Genomic DNA, 25,586 nt, shown 5'->3' on the forward strand with positions numbered 1-25,586 from the left:
GCCCCTACACCAACCAGCCTGCCCATCAGTACTCCTGCTCTCCTGTGGATGGAGTGTCACTCACCTCAGATGCTTTTGAAGGAGCTTCAACATGTCTGCTTTCTGAGTCCCAAACTGTACCTACTAAGAATGGCTTTCACAGCAAAACACAGCCTGCTTTCTAGTGCAAAGGATAGTACTAAGACACAGACATGCTGGGTGCTAGGATTTTACAAATGTTGAACAATTAATAAATTAATTTGGAATTTATATTACCTCCAGAACTTCCATTGGCTCACAATTCCTTATCACATTCAGTTCAAAGTCCTTCTCCTCACCTTCAAAGCCCTCCAGAACCAGGCCCCATCCTACCTCACTGACCTTGTTGGACCATCACACCCCTCCCACTGCCTCCGCTCCTCCTCCCAGTACCAAGCACAAAACCTGGGGTTACAAAGCCTTCTCCATCGCTGCCCCCTCCCTTTTGAACTCTCTCCTCAACACATCCGTGACTGTACGGGCTGAAATGCTCTCAAATATTTGCTCAAAACCCACCTTTTCAAACTTGCTTTTTATTTTTAAGTGAAATAAGCTTCTGTGTTTCATTGTTCATGTATTGATCATCTTCTTTGTTGTATGTATTTCATGTATTCTTTTATCTTGTTTGTTTTACTATGTAAAGGTGACTTTGAGTAAATAAATAAATAGAATGTTTTTATTATTTTTATTAATCAGTGATTGACAGTGCTTCTGACAAGAGGCTCATGAGGTCAGCAGAAACAATCATAGGGTCACACTACCCATCTACTTCAGAGTTGGCACAACAATGCTGTTTGTCAAGTGCAGAAGCATCATTAGAGACTCCTCTCACCTTTTGAACAGCCTCTCCCAACTCCTTCCATTGGGTCAGAGATATTGCAGTCAGAGACGCAGTACTGTAAGACTCAAGTCACAGTATGTAAAGTGTCTGATGACAATAAAGAGAACCTTCACTTTAACCATAACACATCATAACTTAATTCTTCTGTAGCAAAAGAGTTCCAGACAGGCACCACACAGTTTAAAGCATGACAAGATATCTCATATGTGTGAACAATTGTAAAAAAAAAAAAAAAAAAAAAAGGAGTAAGAAATCCATGCATTTTGAGTGTACAGCAATATGAACAAAGGCTCCCGCACACTGTCTTTACTTGCATAGGTTTCCCAGCAAACATTTTGACGTCTATTTCACGTCTAATTAACGTCGGTCAGGCAGGTTGATTCGACGTCGATCTGAGGTGCTCAAATGAAAGTTTTTCTGACGTCGGTGTTATGACCGACGTCATTTCGACGGCTAATAGACGGCATCATTTTACGTTGTTTCAACGTCGTTTAGACGACTTATCAACGTCTCACAGAGCAGGCTACTTCATGACGTCTATCTCACGTCTAATTAACGTCGATCTAACAGGTTGATTCTACGTCTATTTGAGGTGCTTAAATAAAAGTTTTCCTGACGTCGGTGCCATGACCGACGTCTTTTCGACGGCTATTAGACGGCATAATTTTTACATCAACATTTCAACCTTTTTGTCTACACATGTAATGTATTGCATTTCAAAAGGTGTCTATAACTGGCATTATCATATCTAGAAATTCTATGAAAAGCACAGATCTTGTGCTGCATATCCTATGTGTAATTCTCAATGCTCTAATCTACACATACTTGAACAAACTTCTCAATTTTAGCAAAAAAAAAAATCTCAAGCTGCATTGACTTCAAAAAGTCAAAGACATCAAATCACATCAGCATTTTTGGAAAAGTGAACCTGACGGAAACTTTGATAGCAAATAAACCTGAAGGTTTAAAATATCCTTGTGATGTTCACCTAGGCTATACTGTAAAATACAAGTGGTGCATGGACTAATAGGTAGAATAATAAAAGGAAAGCATTCAGGACAAGATCTATTCAACTGGTTGTATTGAAAACATATAAACAAGTAAAACAAATATATTTATTAGAGAACAATTTTTTTTTTGTAAAGTCAGGTCATAGCCAAGGAGGCTTAACAGTCAGCGACGAGGATCTGCTCCTTCCCCCCGCTTCTGGCTGGCGCATGCTTTAGATGATTCATCATTGCATTCTCTATTTCCACATCTGTGGCCTTAATGCTCCATCTTTTCACAGCAGCTGGAGAGAGGACACAAGAAAAAAAAAAATTATAGAGCACCTATTCAGATGTAAAATGCACTTTATAAATTACAGTAAGACTTTGTCCTGGGATTTGAAAGAGTAATGACATAACCACTTCTTAGACCCACACAGTAGCCTGAATCTTCTGATGGTTCCTTATAAAGCCTATAGGCATTAGTTACAAGTCATTGATTTAACCAGCATTAGGACTCTGGAGCTAAGGGACACATGGAGCAGGTTTGAGGATGGAATCCTTAAGAGTTCCTCTTTAACCATCCTGTTGTCCACCTGGGTCAAGGAAGGAAGTACAAAGGGAAAATGCAGATCATTCATGATGATCCCTGTTGTGCCCAGTAGGGGTCGCGCCGCCTGTGTGTATTTGTGGATGTTTGGGTTCAGTTGTTTATGCCTGCTAGGCTAAAAGTAAGTCTGCCACTCCATGCTCTCGGAGCTACAATAAGAACATGAGCAGGAGTGTCTTAAAGGTCCTGCTTTCTGTGACAAGAGGAAACTTCTCACAGAACTGAAGGAAGCTAAAAACTGCAACAGGGCTGTTTGACTACTACTCTTACCCAACATTGTAATATTGCAACAATGATAAAAAAAAAAGTTATTTCAAAAAGTCTAGGGAATATCTTGCACAGTAATATACATGTTCTAGAGAATGTAGTAAAAAATATGGAGGGTATTTTAAGTACTTCAATCTGACATATTGATTGACAGATTAGATCACTAAATCCAAGTAATGTTGCAGGACCGAAAATTGTTTGACTTATTATTTTTGCAACAGTGGGTCTTCCAGGGTTAGAATCACATTTCCAGAGTAATCTGCCAACACTGTGGCTGCTGATGAAATGGTAACAGGAGATAGCCGAGCTCAGGAGAAGTTCAGGCCCACAGCCGTCCAGTAACCTCCCCCTCACAGCCAGCTGCATGTTGCCTCTCTGATTTGTGTGACAATGGAAGACCAATTGCCCACTTAGTGCAGACAAAAGGTTGATGGGTTTATAATGCTAATTCAGCTGCTTACTATTTACTTTAAACTTGTAGTACATGACACCACACATCACACATCCTAACACACATAAAATCCTGTTTAGTAGATAAACACATGAGCATCAGCAACATCCCTAATGATAAGGCTAATTCCCTGACCTAAGACATAAGGCATGCACTGAATACCTGCACAGCTGCAAACATCTTCCAAAATTATTTAAATCGCCTGAAATTAAAATTAAAAGAGGAATCTTTAAATGGAGATTCACAACGATTACATTGTGATCCAATATTTGACAGGAGGTATTACTAGCCTTCATTTCTGAATAAAACAGTGGCCAGCGCATAGGCCTGTTATCATTTCACATCACAAATCAAATCAAATGATGATTATGACCAGAGGTGCTTTAAGTGCTGCCTCTGGCGGTCAGTGGACATTCAGATGACATCAGAATGACTTTTGGCGATGAGAATTTGTGAGGGTCATACCCTGTATTTCAGTGAATGGGTGGAGTTACAGCAAAACATGGACACTCCCATGAGAAAGAGGGGGGCCACTCCTGCGGCTGGGATTTGAAGATGTGACAGTTGAGGTTCCTGTCACTATGCCTCCAATTGATCATGCGCCCTGGCTACTTGGCCAAGGGGATGTCCCTTTGGGTGACTGGCAAGCGCGCATGACTCTTACCCGGGAGGGTGTGGGTTCAATCCCCGCCCGGGCCCTCTTCACCTTGCCAAAAAGGGAAAACATAGGGAAAACCTAGGCCATTCATCTGACTTTCAGCCTGGAGGGGAACTTTTGAACCGCTACTACTGTAGGCCCTGTGTATAACAAGAGCAATGATGGTAAAATCTTCACAATCATTCAAGCCATCACCCTTAGTGTGAGTATCTTACCTGGTATGCGTCTCTTTATCACAGCAATACACCTGTAAAGTGAGATATTGAAAAGATAGTTATCAATACAGGCCTATGGGAGAGACAGAGACACAAAAATATAGTCCTGTTTCAGGTAGAGATAGCTAAATATGACATCATCAAGCTCAGTAACGTTAGTGTGTCATGATCTTAAAATGTTTGTCATACTGTTAGGTCATAGCCATGCATGTTGCTTATGATAAAAAAAATAATAAAGTGATACACTTTTCACAGCAGCAAACTTTTCTTTTTCTAAGAGGTTACTCTGTTTCCTTGGTATGAATTTGAATTTAAAATGTACATTTTGTGAACATATACTCGGTTTAACATCGATGCTACACTCGATGTATCAGGGTAGGCCTTGCTATTTCGCCTGCTAGCTTACTGTTAGCCGCCGCTCGGTTACGAATAACATGCAGCAGATATCTGTAACATTACACGATGCAGCAACAAAATCAGAACTTTAACATGTAACTCATGAACGTATAATGTCTTACCAAGCACATTTTCATTTTAAATTACACTATTTTTCGAAGCTCACCTTTCACACGCGTCTGTGTCTTCTCCTCGCCGACTCAAAACTTCTTCTGCCGCCGCCGCCGCACCGCAGCTGAAACCAGGTGCGTTCACTACGCGAGGAAAATAGTTCCTTGATGGATGCTAGAATAACAAACATTTAAGCCCACCCCGCCAATACACTTGATGGTACTACATTGTTTTCTCCCGGATTGAGAAAATGTTTGCTGGCAGTATTTAACCAATTAATCCGATCTAAAATGACTCATTATGTATGTCATATTTACTCAGATGTTATTTTATCATGTTGAAAAACTGTCGAATTAAGGTCACGACGTGACGCGACGTAGATTGGACGTCTCCATCTCGACCCAGGTCGAGGAAATGTTTGCTGGGTTATTAAACAACGTTTCGGTCCTGAGACCTTCGTCAGGTTCACAAGGACGGTCTCAGGACCAAATGTTGTTTAAAGGTGTACAGAAAAGAAAATTGAATTTGAGCCCACTTTGGGTGATAAAATTAATGTGATAACTCATCTTTCAGACGTTGTAGGCCAAACTTTGTGCAAAATTCTATTTTTGAGTAAATCCGGGATGAAAGTGTGTATTTTTTTTTTTCGCATTGGATAATGCAGGCGCACGGATTATACGTCAGCCTGTACACGATTCACCAGCCACTGATATTGGATCCGTAATCCGTCATTCAACGTCTGAGACACGCACACACACACGGAGCTCGGTCTCGCCCCAAGCTTTGAATATCCCGCCCGCTCGATAACGACCAATCAAATTCGTTTTCCTCACTCGGGTAAACTCGTGTTGCAGCTCGTGACAACTCGGCGCGACAAACAGGACAAACGGCCATTTCTGTACACCTTTAATTAACCTATGCAAGTGAAGACAGTGTGCGGGAGCTTTTGTTCATGTTTCTCAACCACACAGGTCTTCTCCGACGCACCTGTCCATCCGTGCCGGTGTGCATGAGTTTCAGCTCAGCTTTGAGTGTACAGCAATATAAGTTATAGTTGTAGTAGGGTACATTGATTCATTTTCATATGTAAACACTGCCTTTTAATTTACTGGATGATGAGAAGAGATGGTTATTCTTTGTCCAGTGCCCAGATGAAACATGCACAGTAGCTCATACGGGTCACAAAAATCAAAGTCATCATAAATCATTGTGGTATTTTTGTTGTTTGTATTCATCAGTGATGGTGTACACAACATGGCCTAATTCTGTCAGTAAAGCAATGCAACAGTTCTTGAAGATGAGATCATTTTACTTGTGCAATTGTCCCCTTTCCTGCCACACTCAAAAGCCTATCATAATGCTAAATGTCTCCAATAATTGGAGGGTGCTATAAAATATCCACTAGCCTAAAGAAATAGTGTGTTGTAGGATGGGTACATACTGTAGGTGGTAATTAAATGAAATACATTTACAGTAAATTGATGTATAAATGTATTACAATAAGTGACAAGATGCTAAGAAATCTGAATAATAAGTCTGTTATACAGCCTCTCCAGTGCAGGTCAGTGAGGTTAAGACTGAGCAAAGTTTCATGCTTCATAGTTGTAAAAAATAAAATGTCAGTACAATGCAGTTAACAAACACATCAGAGTCAGGTTCTGAGTTCCAACTTACAACATTTAATTCATGAACACAATGCATCAAAACAATAGAAAGTAACTCATTTCCAAAAACAACAAGAAGAAGAAGAAGAAGAAGAAGAAAAAAAGAAAGATTCAGAAAGTTCCCCTGATGACTTGCATCGCTTCTGGCAGCCAGGAGGGGTGTGATGGTCCAACAAGGTCAGTGAGGTAGGATGGGGCCTGGTTCTGGAGGGCTTTGAAGGTGAGGAGAAGGACTTTGAACTGAATGTGATAAGGAATTGTGAGCCAATGGAAGTTCTGGAGGTAATATAAATTCCAAATTAATTTATTAATTGTTCAACATTTGTAAAATCCTAGCACCCAGCATGTCTGTGTCTTAGTACTATCCTTTGCACTAGAAAGCAGGCTGTGTTTTGCTGTGAAAGCCATTCTTAGTAGGTACAGTTTGGGACTCAGAAAGCAGACATGTTGAAGCTCCTTCAAAAGCATCTGAGGTGAGTGACACTCCATCCACAGGAGAGCAGGAGTACTGATGGGCAGGCTGGTTGGTGTAGGGGCAGAGGAAAGCAGGCGCTGCAGGTGGAGCTCTAGAGAAATCTGTGGAAAACACAGAGAGGGTGTAAGACCAAGGCCAAAGTACAACAGATAATGACAACACAAAAAGAGAGGAGAGGAGAGGGCTTCCTGTAACGTGATGTCCCCCCCAGCAGTCTAAGCCTATACTGTAGCTGTGTAGCTATAAAATGGTTCAGAGCTACCTGAACCAGCTCTAACTACAAGCTCTGTCATAGAGGAGGGTCTTAAGCCTAGACCTAAATGTAGCTAGAGTGTCTCTCTGCCTCTTTGACCCATGGAGAGAGCTGGTTCCACAGTAAAGGAGCCCGGTAACTGAAGGCTCTACCTCCCAGTCTGTTTCTAGAGATACTGGGAGTCACTAACAGACCTGCATTCTGGGAGCAGAGTACTCTGGTAGCACAGTAAGGAATGATGAGGTCTTTCAGACTGTGTATACACGACTCAAAACACTGTAGTATTGTGCCAGGCCTGTGTGGAGCTGGCGTGGCGCTATAACGCTGCCATACAAATGCACCACATCAAAGAAGAAGACTAAAAGCTTCCCCACTGAATTCAAACTTTAAACATTATAAATCGATGAAATGATGACAGGGAGTCATGTCCGTGGAAATGTGATGATCAAAATGCCCTAAAAATGTGTCTAAATGATGGACTCTACTCACTGGTTACTCTCAACTTACCAGCTGTTTTCAAGCTGATCCTGGTGCTGTCATAGGATGAGTTCATGCATCAGCTCACGGTGTACCCACATCTGCCAAATAGAGACACACATGACATTTCATATTTCATTTAGACGTAGTTTAGACTGCTTTGTAGTCTGCGTGGACAAACATGATGCTGGTAATAAGTTATGTTACACAGTTAGTTGTGAACACAACTAGCATTAATAAATCAAAAACGCGTATTTATTCACTTCTACCATAAATGAGGACATTTCTCACAGACTTAGAGAAGAAAATATTCAAATGAGGTGTAACTTAGTTAAAGAGCTGATAATAACAAAAGACGTAACGTTAGCATCCAACAGCTGTTTATTAGCTACAACCGCTAGCTAGTTTACCTGTAAACAATTAGCATTGCTAGCGTTGATTATCTTCTGGAGCTAACCGTTAGCTACAGGTCAACAATTTAAACACTGGTTGGAGAAGTTAGGTCGAAAAAATTTAAAACAACATAACGTGTGACCTACTTCATGAGTGCAGCAGTGATGAAGTCATCAACCACAACAAAGTTTGACTCACTCACCTCACGTCGTTGACAGCATCTCAGTGCGATCCAGTGCCCTTATTGTGAAAATCCCCAGATCCTGACAGTTGTGGGGAAAGTAGCCGAAATATCACTTTATAACATTTATGAAATGATAATCGTTTAGGCGATTTGTTGTGAGTTTGTATTTAATTCGTTTCGGGGTTTTTTTCTTTTAAATTGTCCGGCGCTGTAGCCAACATGCTTCAAAACACGGAGCTTTTATTTTGAAGGCTGGTTCCGGCTCTCGACTTCCTTTTTCAATTTTCATTGTACAAGTTGGAGAAAGGAACAAGCGGGCACTTCGGTGCGCTGAATTGCGTTGTACGTCTTACGTCAATGAAATAGGAAATACCCCTAAAAATGACATTTCTCATGGTTCGAAGTGAACAACGCAATTGAATTATACTTCGTACACGGACCTTACTGGAGGTTGAAAGTATGGCCGATGTGGATATTAGGAAGTTGAAAAATACAGTTGTGCAATAATCATCCCTCAAATATGGATTTAAACACTTATGACATAGCTACTACACAAATACAATGAAATTAGTTGAAGAGTCTGCTGCAATTTACTGGAACCTGACAGCCAAAGAAAACTGATGAAGCAAAGCTGACATATAGCTGAAGCAAAAGCTGAGAATAGATTTCAAGTAGAACCTGTGAGAAGGAGGATCATTTACATAAAATGGTTGGAAATAACATGATAAATTGTTGAAGATTAGTGTAAAAAGTCTTCTCAAATATAGTGGAAACTGACAGCAGGAGGACATTGCTGAAGCCGCTACTATATGTATTTTTATACATTGGAGGGTCAACATTTTACTGTTTAACAATAAATGGTAGTAAATAGTAGTGTCAATTTTATATTTCTTTTATTTCATATATATATATATATATATATATATATATATATATATATATATATATATATATATATATATATATATATATATATATATATATATATATATATATATATATATATACTCTTGTAAAATGCACAAAAGATGAATGACAATAACTAGAAAAAGGGCAAAAAAAAAAAACCTCAGATGTTTAATGGCAGGCTTTCTTTTCACAGCTCCCATCAGTCCTACAGTGTTGTGTGGGAAAAAACCTATAGAAATGAGAGAACCACAAACAACATTAATATTCTTTTTCTCACAGTGGATCAACCAATACAATGACATATTTTTTTAACCACCTGCAAAATCAGCACATCAGCAAACACACGCACACACTGATACTGATATGACTGAGAGAAACTCAGATCAGATGATAATCAGTCAGGCCCTTTAGTTAAGTTGAACACTCCCACTGGATCCCTATTTACTCTGCTAAATTTCAGTATATTATACTTTCTATAAAGACCTTTGAAAAATATAATCTCCTTTACAAAGGCTTCCCTGACAAGTGTGGTGTGGGAAGCATCAGATAAAAATTGATTTACAACAATCTCATGCACCACAACAAAACAGTACAAATCACAGTTTTTTAAGACTTCTGTGCACTTTAAGACCTTGCAGTGCATCTAATTAACTTGCACAAATGGACCCAACCTTAAATATCCCCACACAATATACCAAAGAATGCATTTGTTTGCAAGTATTCTGTATTTGCACGTATTTCTTGTGGAGTTGCATTCCTCCATTCGAGCATTGAATGCCTCAAAGTAATTGCTGGTGGTGGTATCCTGTATCACTGTCTGTATTGTCCACTGTGCTGTTCCAATGTCTAAAGTTTTGTCCTGTTTTTCCTCCTCCTTGTGAGACTGCACTTTATCTGATGCACTTTACTTGACCACTGTTCTTAACAGTGTTATCTTGGATTAGTATCTTATACAGTGCCATATTTCTTATATCTTATATATTTATTACATGATCATAGTCTGTGCACATGCTATTTATATTTTTATTTATACTGATGCGTGTTCAATGTCATATGTTTTATGTTTCATTCTTTTAGAGCTGCAACCCAAATTGCCCCTTGGGACATGAAATAACCCGAAACTGAACCTGTATTATCCTCTCTTTATTCTTCTATTCAGATCAAATCCCTTTAAACCACACTGAACTGAGTAGAGCCCTCATCATTATTCGCCAGCACTCTGTGTGTTGCCCTTCCCTGGCGAAACTTGTTGCTTGTCTTTTTTACTTGCAGTGTCCTTTGTGTGTGAGCAGTTTGTTTCCTCCTGTGGGCCTGACAGCAGCTGTCGCCACAGCCGGTCGGACAGCTGAACCCACAGCAGCTGAGAGACACGGACGAGTCAGACGACGACGTGTCACAGGATGTTCGTGGGATCACACTTTGTTGTTTTTCACTCGTGATCTTTATGACTTTGTGTTTTTTCGTTGGCTGGTCAGTCAGCAGAAGCCACACGATACAGAACCAGATACATTCACACACGTCAGTCAAACAAGTTCGGAAAGAAATAACATTATTGATGTGTTTAAAATGTATTGTTAATGTATTAAGAAGTGCAGTTTTGCAAATGTAAACATGCTCTTGAAACTGTGCTGTTCTGGTTCTGTATGAAAGATGAGAAACGAGTGTGGTAGATTTACTTTTACACCTAAACAACATGTAAACACGTAAACTGCAGCTCCACAGTGTGTCAGGGTGCAGATGCAACCCTGACATACCAGATGTCGGTAACACTTTATAATAAGTACACATAAGCATTAGTTAAGCATTAATAAATACTGAATCTTCATTTAAAACGCATGAATACTCATTAGTATGTAGTTTATAAATAGTTAGTGCTTATCAATGATGAGTAAAACATTTTTAACTGTGTTTATAAACTACATACCAATGAGTATTCATGTGTTATACCAGATGTCTTCTTTAAATGCAGGTGCTCTGCATTAGCATTATATCATATCTTTATAAATTTAATTTAAGGTGGAAACAAGTCACACTGATCATATTCAAAACCAAACTTTATTGATTTTACGTTTTATGAACCAACCAAAACAAAACTCAGGCACCGCAGCAGCAGCTCACATGTCCAGACTGGCTGGACTAACACTGACTCATACCGGCTCTTAGAAACACCAGGCAGGATATAAACTAATCCTGATGCAAAACAAAATATTTATCTTTTACGCTCAAATGTCTCTGGAACAACCTCCGTCATGTTTATCATGGACTGTGCTGAACTCGTCCTGAGCTTCTTTCTGGTGCCAAACTGCAGGTTACAAATAAAAAATGGGCTTCAACTGAATCCATGGACCAGAACAAATAAATAAAAAATAAAATATCTTATAAAAGAATTAATGCTAGGCTGAGAGTTTCAATGCACCCTGCTGCACATGTTTGCAGTTTCATCTCCTCCTCTCTCTGTGCCGTCTCATCCTCATCCTCATCCTCGTGTAAAGTATTAGATACTTTTGAACAACAGTCCTCCATTAAGTCCACTCTTCCTCTCTGTTTGTTAATAAAACAGAGTATGGTTTGGTTTCCACTTTCATTCACCTGCAAAAAAATAATACAAGTAGTAAATTATATGAATTTATCGGCACTGTTTTCCAACTTTCCAACTCGCACAGAATTTAGAAACATATTCAACTCACCCAGTAAACATCTATCTGACCACAAACACACTCTCCCTGATCTTGGAGTAATTGTACTGTGGAACAACAAGAGAGGCAGGAACATAAGAGTCATTTCACAGCTCGTTAAAACTCTTGAGTGTTAAAAAAACGTCACGTACTTCCAGTCCTCTGGGCGACGGGGCCGGCTCTAGTCCGCTGCAGCAGAGCAGCGAGAACGGCCGCTCCTTGGTCTTCGAGTGCTCTTTGAAACACAGGCTGAAAACCTTGGCGGGCAGGTAGACGTCCCAGTCGGCCGCGTGCTCTTGGACCAGATCACTCACCATCCTGCAGCAGTTAGAGGAAATTAGAGGAGTTTTCATTTGTGAAGGCATGATGGGAGAACATCTGGTTACACAGATAATCCTGAATTTCCCTACTGGGATTAATAAAGTATCCATCTATCTATCTATCTATCTATCTATCTATCTATCTATCTATCTATCTATCTATCTATCTATCTATCTATCTATCTATCTATCTATCTATCTATCTATCTATCTATCTATCTATCTATCTATCTATCTATCTACAGTATCTATCTATCTATCTATCTATCTATCTATCTATCTATCTATCTATCTATCTATCTATCTACAGTATCTATCTATCTATCTATCTATCTATCTATCTATCTATCTATCTATCTATCTATCTATCTATCTATCTATCTATCTATCTATCTATCTATCTATCTATACCAGGATAAATGTCAGAGAATGATGTTAACTGTATCTCTGGTTCGCTGTGATGTTCACATTCCTGTTGACTGGTCAACATACTGATTGGGTAACATGAGAATAAATACTGAATATTGAGGATGATACCAGTCTAATACCAATCTTTTTGTGAAATCAACAGTAACTGAGTCTTTGTAGCATGTTCATTTTCAGCTATACATCAAACACCCTCGACTTAAAGCAGAAGTAAGCGGAATGTTTGTGTTAATATTAGTCTTAAATAGTTATATCTTCCGACAGCAATCACTTATATAGAGTGTTTGGTCTGAAACACGGGTCTGTCAGTCACTCTGCTCTGCTGTAAGCCGAGGAGAAAACTTTCCTTGTATCCTACAACCTTTATCCAATGAGGAGAGAGAACGGCATAAAGGGGCGGTCCTCTCTGTGTGTGCAGCCAAGGGATGCGCGTGAATGTGGTGACGTGGGGACGAGGGCGGGGACTGCTAACTCCATCGGCTGACAAGAAGTTAGCCAAAACGACCGGATCGCTTACTTCTGCTTTAAAGCAGATATCAGCTTCACGGCCGTTTCGGCTAATGCTGCGTTCAAGGCAGGCTTTTGAAACCGTAAGTTACAGCTTCAAGTCACAACTACGACTTGGTAGCGTTCCAGGTAACCCGTAGCTCGTGTTTTTACCATCCTGTTGTCTGTGAAAGTTCCCTATAACGGCCACTCGTAACTTCCGACCCGTGAACTCGTACCAGATCGAACTGGTATGACTTCACAGGAAGGAAAAACACAAAGTACGAGTTTCTTTGAACGCACCATGAGTTAGCAGCCCCCGCCCTTGTCAGGCATCAATTGGTCCTCGTGCTACGTCACCACATTCACGCGCATCCCTTGGCTGCACACACAGCCCTTCATGCCGTTCTCTCTCCTCATTGGATAACACTTGTATCCCACAAGGAAAATTTTCTCCTCGGGTTACAGCAGAGCAGAGTGACGGAGAGACTCGTGTTTAGGCTGAAATACTTCATGTAAGTGATTGCTGACGGAAAATAGGACTATTTAGGACTTATATTAACAAAAACATTCCACTGATATCTGCTTTAAATTCAAACTAACACAATTACAGTGAGTCATATAACAGTTTATTATGGTCAGTTGTGTGGTTTACTGTCGATACTCACCTGTCGATCAGCTGCTGTGTGATCAGATCTGCAGTGCCGGTCTGGTGATGATGGACGACCAGAGCGACGGCGACCTTCAGCTGGTCTTTTAGTTCTCTGTTGATCTAGAACAGAGAAACATCCAAACAGGACAACATCTTTATGTTAGACACAGTAGCATCACTTTATAAGTCCAACATCTTTTCTCTGTCTCTTCGCTTGTTGGTTGTCTAATGTCAGACTGCAGAGCCAAGATTTGGGATTTTTTAAATTATAACCAAGATAAAATCAAAGTTGTTTTGTTAGCATTCAATGACAACAAATCTCACGGGTCTACATTACATTATATTGGACAGCAGACTGTGTCAATATGTCATTACCGTACAGTGATTAAATATTGATCACAGACTCTGGTACACATGAGATATTTAAAGGTGCATCCCAATAAATTAGAATATCATGGAAAAGTTTATGTATGTTGGTAATTCAATTCAGAACGCTAAACTAATACATTACATTGATCCATTACACACAGAATGAAACATTTCATGTCTTTATTTATTTAATCTGTAATGATTATTATGGCTTCACATTTAATGAAGACCTAAAATTCAGTATCTCAAAAAATGTGAAGATTACAAAAGACCAATATAAAAAAGCATTTTTAATATGGATGAAACACCCCCAGTGCAAAACAGAGCGTTTTCGAAGGTCTTTTATCCCTATGTCAGTTCGATTTTTTAACAGTTCTATTTAGTTTGAAATGTCTGTCGCACTTTTAAATCCCTGTGCACTTTAAAATTGTTTTTATTTATTTATTTGTCTGTTATTTTGCCCAGCAGACAGAGAGCACAGTAGCATCTTCTTCTTTTAAAGTATTTTTATGAATTGTGTATTTTATTCTTTGTATAATTTGTCCTGCTTTTCTTATTTTTAAGGCTGCCTCAGGGATAAATAAAGTATAATCAAATGTTGGCCTTCTGAAAAGTATGTCCATTTATGTGCACTCGATACTTGTTTCGGGCGATTTGACTTGAACTACTGGAAATTGACTTTTCCATGATATTCTAATTTATTGTACTTCACCTCACAACAAATAGGATTTTACTGTCGATGACTGAAAACTGGCTAAAAGTTTCTCAGTCTTATGATTTCGGTGTTAGTATGAGGACTACAGTATTTGTGAAACGCGTGTCGAGATAACGGATCAGTCGGCCACACACTCACTCTGTGGACTATGTCGTGGGGCAGCCTGGAGAGGATCCTCAGCGGGTATCCGAAGTGGGCGATGATGTCCACGATGTGCGTCGCCACCTGCGGAGGGAGGCACGACTGCATCGGCACGGCTTCCACCCACTTGGAGAAATAATCCGTCACCGTCAAGATGTATTTGTGTCCGTTCAGCGTCTGGGGCAGCGGTCCTCTGACGTCCAGGCCGAGCCACTGCCACGCCTCCTTCACCTGCAGCCACAACGTCACATCATATTATATTATAATATGATCTGGTTATTATTACAGATGTTGCTTCTTTATTTAATACGGCACAGATTCCACACTGTTACACTGGCGACAGACCTACCTCTATTGTGTTTTCAGGATCTTTACTTTCTGTCTGTGAAAATTAAAGACGACCATTTGATTAAAATACGTCACAATACAGAGGTCAGAGTAAAAAAAGAGAGAATAATGTGATTTAAAAGATAAATTCATGTGAACAACTCACAGAGAAATCATAATCCGGAGCCCACTGAATATCCTGGATAATATACAGTAGATACAACATATTGGATTATTAATTGTGATCATAAATATAAACATGAATTTATTATTATTCCATGGTGATGATTTCATTACCTGGGGTAAACAATAATCTCCATGGAAGAAGTGAGGAAATGACTCGATCTTCATCAGCCCATCGTCAATTATGATCCTCCATTTGTCGGACTTCTTTGGCTCTTTGTCTCTGATCATTGAAACAGAAAGTGGCAACACATTAAACAGGAAGAAATACACATGAGATGAGATAAAAACACTCACAGACTGTTGCAGCGTAGCGTGGCTGGTAAAACAAACACAGGTTTGGACAGAGTTCCTACACATTAGAAATTTCAAAATTCCATACTTTTTCCAGAACCCTAATTTCCAGACTTCTCTGTAAAAAAAAAATTTAAATAATTTGTGACATTTGAGTAATTAGATGTGTATATCATGTAAATAAATTATGCAATTAATCGTTTGTTTTCATTATTCTGAATTTGTGATTCATTCATTCATCATTCATTATTCTGAATTTTGCAATTACGTCACCAAATAATTTCCAGGTGACTGTAGCTACTGTAGGTGCAATATAATTAACCCAAATAACTTCAGATAAGACCAATCGTTTGGATAATGATATATTCTTGACATGGGTTTGTACCGGTATGCAAACTCAGCATCAAAACTGGATTTGATATTTCTTGACATCTGCAGATCCAGGCAGCAGTGGAGCGATAATGGATGTGAGGGAAGTTCAGGTGTTTAACTCTATCAAAAAAAAATCTTGTCTTTTACAGGAAACTCAAGCTTCTGGTTCAGATTTTCTACTTCAAAAGAGCTGCATGCAACACCTTCGTATCTGTACAACATACAGTACGTATAAAACCGTCATGTATTTCTGGAGCAGAGCACACACCCAGATTTCTCAGAAATAAGTCGCAACCTCAGGCAAAACACAACAGGAAGTGGCTGCAGTCGCCTCAAGGATATCTACTGTACAAGTTTCTGCGTCATCACTAAAAACCCTGGAGGCTCGAGCTGCTCTGTCTGAGCAAACTGACTGATGACGTCTCAGTGTGACGCAAACTCCCACATTCCCAGCACTAAGGAAAAACCTACAGAGAACTAACTAAGGTTTTTTATAATCAGGTTAAACATCAGGGGCAGGGTAAAATGTACAAACCGTGAATTATTTTAAGGGTACGCTGCCACAACTGACACAACTGACACAACCTCTACAACTTTTAGTGTAGGTGAATATTTATTCTTGTTTATTAGAACCGAAACAACAAAAATCCACCGTGTGAAGACAGAACCTGTAATTCATGGTCTATTACCTTATCCAAATGTAAACATGTAATGTAAACAAGTTGTTCTGTGTTTACTGAGTAACCATCTCATCATCATCTGACTGTATATGTATACAGTGTGCGAACAAGACAGAGAAATCCACTCAGTTTAGCTTTACTTTTTTATTTTATTTTTTAGATTTTTCCTGTTACATCTTAGGATAATGTGTGTTGATTTACGACCACCTATTAATTTGGTTGTACTCTGGCATGCTGAATAGAAAAACTGACATTAGTAAAACATATGTAAAATAATGCAAAGTTTAGGAATAACGTACCCTGCAGGCGGTTGTGTTGTCTGGCTGGTCTCTTTGTTTGGGACGTTTTGTTTCACTGCGGCAGGAGAAGCTGTCGGACACTCAGCCGGACTCGTCTGTGGAGCTTTGGCCTGTGGCTGCATCCAGAGCACAAGGAAACAACGAGACAGTGAAAGTTTAAAAAGTTTGTGTTAAATCCTCTTAAAACTATTATATGCATAAATATATAAAACTATTATAGATTCCATGGAGATTAAGTGAAGGACAGCATGAATGAAGACAGTATTTATGTTACTGTCATTTATTTTTTTTAAACTCAAATGAAGTAAGCTTCATTTGAGCAAACAATACTTTTACAAATAAGAGAAAAGGAACCATCATCATCATCAAAAATAACAAAACATGTGACTGCAGGTAACTTTTAACTTACCTTGTATCTCTTATTTCTTGGTTTATTGGAAGCCTACACCAGGGAAACAACAGGGACAGAAGTTGCATATAAAACCTTCATTTTATTTAATTATCACAAAAAGATGAGGAATACTGTGTATCTATGGATGCCAAGTCAAAAACAGATACAGTACGTTTCATTTTGAAATAGTAAACTGTCACTGAATTACCTTTCTCTTCTGTGCGCCATCAGCGGGTGTAAATATAGTGGGAACTGCGTCTTCTTTTAGTGTCACACTTTTTGCTGTCCTGTCGATGTGCTGCTCCTCAAAGTGGTTGATGCACAGCACCGAGGAGCGGGACGGGGTCCAGTCCTTCCACTTCATGTTCATCAGCCACTTCTTCAGTTTTCGGGGATTGTAGAGTGGAAACCTGTTGTAAAAAACAATAAAAACAGAGTCCTAACCTTAATGTGTGCTATTTTCTTGTGTGTAGAGGAAACACAACCCTGAGCTCCATATAGATATCACAAAATCTGGTTTCAGGAGCAGTGATTGTTCAGATTAGCTCCAGATTTCTGAGAGTGAGATTTCTTGTAAAATTGTACAATGTTATATTTAATATATGCATTGCAGCCTGGTGCACTGGAGGTAAAATAGCCAGAAGAGTCCAACTTGACAAAAAAAAGGCAGCAATAACTGTAAAAGCATTGAGTTTTTGGACTTAAATGGACATACTTTGTTTGGCAAGAAATCTGACAGCCTAAAGATGACTGTTTTTACATGGCGTTTGTGTTTTACTATAACAGTGAACTGTTCATTTTGACCATGTTTTAACAATATCCAACATCGTTTCCTGTGAGTCTGATGAAAACAACAGTGTATTAAAGTGTATTTACATCAGTAAATAAGTTACAGTAAGTTACCGACTGTTACTGTGTTTACAGTCTGTCCAGTGAACTGCACACATACAAAGACTAAATTAAGAAAGTTTGATGATATTTTGTTGAATGCATTAGTACATAAATCTTATATAAAATCCCTGATAACCAGTATTGATACTTGTTGCTAAACAATCACTTCCCTTATCAGCTAACTGTTAGCTAGCTAAACCCTGGTATGAGTGATAACTTCTGCCTAATATTCAGTACTTACTTAAAACACTTCACGTCTGAATCATTGGAGCTTTCACAGTTGTAAGCACATTTATATCTTCCCATTTTCTACAACAATTTCGGGTAAATTACGACCGAGCGAGCTAAATTTTTGTTGTTTAGATTTGTTTCAACGAACGGTCAAGCTAACTTAGCTAGCTACAGTTCGATGCTCACATCCGGTTTGGATTTTCAAAATAATAGTCTGGTGTTTTAAAAAATCTTGAGTACTATTATTATATCAAACTGTATAGAAGTGTTTTTTATTTCTTGTAGAATCACATCAATGCAAAGTAACAACATTCAACACATTTTTTTATTATTTTTTTTTTATCACATATGGCATTAGGCTTTAAACTTAAGCTTCCGTTATTACACTGAAGAATATGGCTAACTTGACAGAAACATGGCTTTGTTATGGTTCTTCTTTATGGTGTGTCAATTCGTTGTAAATGCTCAATAGCGCCGCCATCGTTCAGTGAACTGTAAATTTTGAATGACTTCTCTATTCCTGTATTATATCAGCCACCAATAAAAAGAAAGTAAAATAATCCTGTAAATAATCCATCCTCCACATTGATATTTAAATCCAGAATGAATGGAAAACAAGGGGTTCTTAAAAAATACCATTGTTTAATAAACAAAAAAGTGTGATATATAAACAATGAGAATTTGGTCAGTTGCTTTTTGATTTCCACTCGACCCTCCACTCATCCCAGTCCAACAGAGATCGTTTTGTGTCCCAACCTGCAGCTTCGACACCTGCAAATGATAGCGGCAAAAAAGAAATGATGAAAAATAATCACCATGAGATAAATTACATATATTATTTGTGTGTTAAAACAGACTTATGTGAGCCCACCTTTCAGAAATGGACTGAAGATTGTGTCCATCAGCTTGTGACTCTCGTGCACCATTTCCCAGTGACCTTTTGATAAAAGAAAACAAGCACACAGAGTTTAAAAGAGAGAAACCTTGAATCATTTCTTCTATTAATTATAAACGAATGCAGATGAGGGCTCACCTTGCTGCCGAGGCTCTGTGGCATCTGGACGGTTCATTGCGCTGCTGATCCAAACAGCCTGGCACATCGCTCTGATTTCTTCATGTGCTGACGCTTTTGGTCCCAAACAAACACACACGCTCCCTGAGAGGAAGTAAAAAAACATGCTTAATGTTTAACACGGCTCCTGGACACAGTTATTCTGTGGACGAAGTCAGGTTATCAGGCTGACGAACCGTTTCTCACTCCTAACAGGTAAGGCATGTTGTTGTTCTTCAAGGCCAGCTGAAGTTCCTCTGGGCTACAAAACAAACATTTCAGAGTTAATTTTTGACAGAGATGGTAATTTTTCAACATACAAATAAAAATTGCTGATGAATCTTATATATTTTTTATTCACTTTTACTTAAATAGACATTTTCTCTTTTAGTAATTTACTATGTTAGTTATTATCTATTTTATTACTATAGTACCGAGACCTGAGAGCTCCATCTCGTACCTCATGTTTCATGGTGTGAATGACAATTAAAAATCAAATCTATCAATCTATCTAATTAAATTCAATTAAATTACCGTTGTACAATCTCTTGTAGCCTCACTCCGAGTTTGATTGGCACCGTTTTGCTAAACTCTGGACAAAAACAGAAGATTTAATCATTTTTAATGCACAGAATCAACATAGTATTACAACAGAAAACAGAAAACATCTGAAGAAACTCATTAAATGTAGATTCTTCTTTTTCTTTTACCTAAGAAAACCGGCTCTCTCTGATTGGCCTCTGGCGGACTCAGGATCCGTTTATCGCTGAGGTACTGCTGTAGCACGATGGAAAGCCGCGCCTCGTTGAAGGTTTCCATGACAACCGAACGCACGGCCTTGTAATTGGCGAAGAGGTGGAGGATGGTGAAGAGGAAGAAGAGGCAGAGAGTCAGACTGAGGAAGAAAGAAAGAGAGAATGAAAACATAAATACATAATTAAGCAATGTTAAAAATTGGTGTAGTAAAACAGTTAATAGACTGAGAACTGCAGATTGTCGGAGTTACATGAGTTTGTATTGCACATGTGTGTGTGTGTGAGTTGATGACTGTTAATGTTTAACACAGTTTAGTCTGAATGTGTGAGATATGGCACTGACACTTACCCTGGATTATCAGTAACGAGAGGGATAATGATCAAACTGATCAGCAGCCCGGCCAAGTTCACCAGGGTCTCCTGTGGAAAATAACACACACACACACACACATTCTGCTGTGAAAAACTCTTGTTGTATCTGTTTGTATGCATGTACTGTAGAATCGATGATTACACCGATAATTGTTGTATTTAAGGTGTCTGCATTCACAAAAGTCTTCATAGGGTGATAAACTGCTTTTTCCTTCCACGCTGTTGTTTCCTTCCTCTGATCACTGGGACACTGAGGGTTTGGACCTTTGTACCACAACTGTTTACAGTGTCGATACGTATCACTGTTCCCTGTGCACGACTCCACAGAGACAAACCAAAATAAAAAAGTCTTACCTAAAAACCAAAATAAATCTAACAGAATACCTGACTGCCGTCTTTGGCAGAGATGTCGGCCATGTTGTCTCTTCGGGCCTGATGAACAGTCAGAGCAGCTCTGGTCGCTCCACCCGCCACCCCAACAATCGACTGAAGAGACAAACACATAAAATAATTCCCAGGTTCAGTTCAGGTGTTAATACAGCTCATGTTTTGTACTAAAACAAAGGGAACAGACATGAAATTGTAATTTAATCAAGTTTTCAGGCCGTATGTGGCGGCATTTTAACCAGCAAACGACTTCCAGCTGCCGTCCTATGTTCAGGGGTTCACTGTGGTTGTGACACTCTCCAATAAAAAACAATCACTGCATCTCTTGAATCACAAACAGTGTTTTATTCGTGTCTGGTTTGCAGTGTCCACACACAACTTTAGAGTCACAATTACTTAAAGAAAAGTAAAACGAAAAATGAGAGCAGTCTGAAAACATTGTGGCTCTCCTCCGTCTCATCTGAGACACCTGTCCCACTCTCCCCTTTTTTGTCCTAATTTCCTGGGAGGTGGCTCATCACAATAATCACAATGAATAATCAAACAGTCAAATTAAATCATAAACTTTATTTAAACAGCTATGCTCCAGTTTAATAATATTAATGATAATAATAATAAAAAATACAAACATGGCTCTAATACCTTAGATTCACTGACTGGTTTTGCTCTCTCAGATTGTTTTTCAGAATTGTGTAAAATTCTCATGGGCAAAAAGGATGCAAATTATGCATGGAGGGTTATTTATATTTCTTTTTGACACAGAAGTTTACAATTTCTATCGCAGCTGACTTGAGTTAGATATACAGATTTTTTTTTTCTTTACCTTGAATAACCCTGCTGTGCACACGATCATGGTGAAGCAGGCAGGAAAGTACGGAGCCAATATCTCCATGAACATGGCAGTGTCATTGAGAACATCTGCAAAAAGCCTGTTGAGAAATATGGAAAAAAGTGACAAATGAAATCCAATAATCTAAAGATAATATTTTGAATTTAGTGTCAGTACATAGACCATACCTCCATTTTTTGGCCTCAGAATCCAGTTTGCTCCTGCGACACAGACACAGAGATTGATCATATAGATGAACATTAATCAGAAATGACTTTTATTTGACTTAATAAAGTTAAATATGAACCCACCCTTTCTGCCAGGCGAAGAGGATCCTTCCCAACATGCCAGTCCCATCTGCAGGAGATAACATCATTATTTTACAAGTTGCACTGACACTACAAGAGTGATGTCATTGTATTGTATTTCTCTATGAGGATCATCACCTCTTAACAACCAGGTGACTGTGGCTGCAGCAACTGTGGCCTCTTGGTTCCCGACACCGACTCCTCTGAGAGACGCCTGAGTGGCCAGAGTCCCTGACAGAGAGCTGGAGAAGGCCTGAGAGGAAGAGACAGGTGGAGGGTGTCAGTAGCGTTGTGGTACTCAAGACTGATCTTGAGACACATTTTCAAGGTCTTGGTCTTGGTCTGGACTCTGGATTTTTTCTAAAGACCAGTCAAGACCACAGCTGCAGTGAAATATTTTATTTTAAACACAAAATATCTCTCTGTCACTCACTCACTTTGGTTTATGTGATGTAATTCAATACCTTTAAGATCATTAAAATTGTTCTACAAAAGTATCTGCTTGTGTGTAACCATCTAAAAAACTTGGTTGAATAGTGAGAGGAGACTAACCCTATTCTGTTCAATCCAAACTTTGTTTCAATTAGATATGATATAGATTTTACACAAAGTTATCTTTTCTTTTTAGCTGAGGAATGGTGTAAATATAAAACCACATGATTATTATTATGAGTAGGCTATTGGCACTGAACACAGTAATGGTCTCGTATTGGTTTGGTGTCAACCCCCTCAGAGTCTTGGTCTTGACCACAACACTAGGTTTCAGTCTGATGATGAATATGATGATAATGATGATGATTTAACTCCACTGGTTGTGTGTTTTCCTCTCCTGTACCTGCACCGTGTCCCAGAACTGGTACTGCAGGTAGTCATCGCTGACACTGTCTGGATAACCCTGAGGCAGGAACACGCTCTGAAACCGAAACGTAAAGTTATTTAATTTAAATGTCAGGCTTGTGTAAACAAAAAGCTGCTGCATGGAGATGTAGTGGCTTCTTCTTACTTTGAAAACCCCGATTATGGAGTTTCCTCTTGTCCCCCCCTCGCCGCCGTCTCTCCTCCTCTGCACAGCTCCGTCCTTCGCTAAATACTTCCAGGCCTCCGTACTGCCGTATTTCTCCGTGGCCAACACCACTTCGCTGCTGTCCTGCTCCATTCAGGCGAACAGAGGCTAAACTAACGAACAGAACAACAATGTGCACTGAAATCTATCAAAATATATTCATTATGGGTCCATTTTTGGCTGCAGAGACGTGTTTCTGCTCTCAGGCGACGTGTCGTGTTTGCCTTTCGTTTTACTTCCGTGTTATTCTCTGTCGTCACGATTGGGTGGTTCCTGATTGGTGGGTGGGATTTAGGGGGCGGGGCTACGATAAAGAGAGACGCACCCTGATACCAATAAAGTTTATTGTTACAATAGGTGTTACCTTGTATAGTAATGTCAAATGTGTAGTAGTAGGGTAATGATTTCATATGCCATAAAAACAAGTATCGTTACCAGTCATTTTGAATTTACAACTTTATTAGCTACTGTTTGTATCAACAGTTACTACAACACAGACACACGGAGGGGAAAACATGAATGAAACTATCTATAAAACATTAAAATAACCTAAATAGTAGTGTATTGTTAACTATCATGTTAACAGTTGACTAACTAACAGTTATGTTAATGAGGATGATGATGTCATTCATTTTCCAGGTTTGTGTTTATAAACCAAAAGTGTGGGTCGGGCTACATGACATTTTGGGCTACCGGTATTACAGTGAATCCCATGAATGTCTGGACCCAGTTTCACATCCTAGTTGTAAAAGCATTTCTCTCAAAACCAAAACTGTCAGCTTCATTGTGGGAAAAGGTCAATGAATCAATGAGGTCCTTATGGATTCAACCTATGTGGACCATGAATTTCTGTAAAGTCAAGTTTATTACTGTAGTGCCACACCTTTCAATACAAACTTCTTTATAAGTAATAAAGAAATATATTAAAACACAAGGCAATATAAAAAAGTATTTGGATTAGTCATAACTTTTGGGAAACATCTTTTTTATCAACAAAAATGATCATTACCAAACACTTACAGTAACAGTACATGTACCTACAGTTACAAAAGTCTATTGTCCCTAAGGGAATTTTCTCTTTGATGTCATGTCGCAATAAAAATAAAATAAACAGAGGAATGCCCCTAGAAGGATTACTCAGAGGCCGCCCTCAGTCAGCCATGGGATTGGATAAGACGCTCTTACTCACAGGGACTGGGACAATCCCACCATGGGTGTCGTCAGCACTGAAAAATGCAGTCAGGTGTAGATGAGTTACTGAGCAGTCAACGCTGCTTCACCTCTTATCTCTGGGTAACAGAATCAAGACCGGAAGAAAAGAAAACACACACACACACACACCATCTAACCATCCGGTGCAGAGATTGTTTAGCTGTTGACAATGAACTCTGACCTGATACTTCCACAAGGATTAATAATAATTCAGCTACAACAGGAATCTGTGGCTGTTTCACCCGGTTTCACCCTAAGGCGAAAAGGACAAGTGCTGACACACCTTTCCCTGCTCTTGAGGAATGTGTTGTGGGAAAAGAAACACACACTTTTTCACACACTGACTCACAAGAAGAGAAGAGAAGAGAAGAGAATAGAAGGAGAGGAAGTCAAAGCTGCAAACTCATGAGAGCAAAGCAACAAAATGAGACCTGATATGAAGTGGGTGAATAAAGGTTTTAGACTAGTGTGAGAGGTTGAATGTGTGGGAGGGTGAAACACAGAGAGCAGAGAGAGAGAGAGAGTGTGTGTACAATAAAAATGGGCGTGGAAGTTTCAGTGTTTTAGTCACGACTCTGAGGATCCTGTCACTCAACAGCTCAGAAGACACCGGGGGTTTCACAGCGACAGGTTGACTCCAGGGCGGCTGCTGTCACTGAGCGGACTTTGTGTTGTTTTAGTTTTTTTCTATTTCCTTTTTTTCCTCTTTAACCCACTTCAAGGAGAAATCTTCACCGTGACAGGTGTCGCTTTAATATGGATCAGTGTTAAGAAGCCAACAACACACCTGCTTTGGCTTTTTTTTCATTGAGACTTTATCTTTTATCACTGAAGAGGAGCGGATTTAAACAAAACAGCTTTCACAATCTGATCAGGTTTGTACTTTATATGTTTAATTGGTTCTTTTGTGAAGTCATGTTGTGTTATTTCCTTGTTGTTTCCTTTAATCTCACTTCAGTTGTGTCTATTTAAAGAAAGGAAACTTTCTCAATTTGCCAGTTCTCTTTCTCTCTTCCTCAGTGCCAATGTTACTCAGTCAGTCCTGTTCACATGGCAGAGAGCTCACGTTGTCGGCCGCGTTGCTTTGATTGAATCCCTGATTAGATAAATCACATTTTGTGCTTTTCGCCCTTTCCGTGACGTCTCTCCAGTCGAGCATGACGTTGTTGTCTGAACCTGTGATCCTACAAGTATTTCAGGATTCTTCAGGGAAACTCTTTGATGGGTACTTTCTGTGTTAACTAAATGG

At 39.2% G+C, this 25,586-nt stretch overlaps 2 protein-coding genes and 1 long non-coding RNA gene across 3 annotated transcripts; all 3 read right to left on the reverse strand.

Moving 5' to 3' along the window:
• Positions 1-1,960: 1,960 nt before the first annotated feature.
• On the reverse strand, positions 1,961-4,718 carry LOC310990468. Its single transcript, XR_014595579.1, has 3 exons — positions 4,609-4,718; positions 4,047-4,078; positions 1,961-2,150 (listed from the first exon to the last, which is right to left on the reverse strand). It is a non-coding gene; the product is annotated as an uncharacterized lncRNA (long non-coding RNA).
• A 6,237-nt stretch (positions 4,719-10,955) lies between these two features.
• Positions 10,956-18,521, reverse strand: LOC310990112 (uncharacterized protein). The gene is made up of 12 exons (XM_083977364.1): positions 18,371-18,521; positions 17,447-17,648; positions 17,257-17,289; positions 16,848-16,963; positions 15,317-15,425; positions 15,186-15,218; positions 15,042-15,074; positions 14,690-14,923; positions 13,484-13,587; positions 11,736-11,901; positions 11,596-11,651; positions 10,956-11,497 (listed from the first exon to the last, which is right to left on the reverse strand). The coding sequence occupies exons 1-11, from the start codon at positions 18,433-18,435 to the stop codon at positions 11,607-11,609; spliced, it is 1,140 nt and encodes a 379-aa protein (XP_083833490.1). The 5' UTR covers positions 18,436-18,521; the 3' UTR covers positions 10,956-11,497; positions 11,596-11,606.
• Positions 18,522-18,996: 475 nt separating this feature from the next.
• On the reverse strand, positions 18,997-23,353 carry rusf1 (RUS family member 1). The gene is made up of 14 exons (XM_083977091.1): positions 23,066-23,353; positions 22,898-22,975; positions 22,201-22,315; positions 22,066-22,111; positions 21,943-21,975; positions 21,749-21,854; positions 20,923-21,024; positions 20,516-20,586; positions 20,122-20,306; positions 19,946-20,003; positions 19,609-19,673; positions 19,394-19,516; positions 19,232-19,297; positions 18,997-19,131 (listed from the first exon to the last, which is right to left on the reverse strand). Exons 1-14 carry the CDS (start codon positions 23,216-23,218, stop codon positions 19,046-19,048), a joined length of 1,287 nt encoding a protein of 428 aa, XP_083833217.1. The 5' UTR covers positions 23,219-23,353; the 3' UTR covers positions 18,997-19,045.
• Between the last annotated feature and the right edge of the window lie 2,233 nt (positions 23,354-25,586).

The sequence above is a fragment of the Trachurus trachurus genome (assembly GCF_905171665.1).
Source record: "Trachurus trachurus genome assembly, chromosome: 8".
NCBI lineage: Eukaryota > Metazoa > Chordata > Actinopteri > Carangiformes > Carangidae > Trachurus > Trachurus trachurus.

Bases quoted from the DNA above. Each gene is read 5' to 3' on its own strand.
- LOC310990112 (XM_083977364.1), bottom strand. From the start codon at position 18,435: ATGGGAAGATATAAATGTGCTTACAACTGTGAAAGCTCCAATGATTCA. The intron at 15,426-16,847 runs GTACGTTATTCC...TTCAATGATCAG, and splicing joins ACAACACAACCGCCTGCAGG to AGACAAAGAGCCAAAGAAGT. The intron at 15,219-15,316 runs GTAATGAAATCA...TATATTATCCAG, and splicing joins GAGATTATTGTTTACCCCAG to GATATTCAGTGGGCTCCGGA.
- rusf1 (XM_083977091.1), bottom strand. From the start codon at position 23,218: ATGGAGCAGGACAGCAGCGAAGTGGTGTTGGCCACGGAGAAATACGGC. The intron at 20,307-20,515 runs GTAAGTGTCAGT...TTTCTTCCTCAG, and splicing joins CTCGTTACTGATAATCCAGG to TCTGACTCTCTGCCTCTTCT. The intron at 19,298-19,393 runs GTGAGCCCTCAT...TTTTATCAAAAG, and splicing joins CACAGAGCCTCGGCAGCAAG to GTCACTGGGAAATGGTGCAC.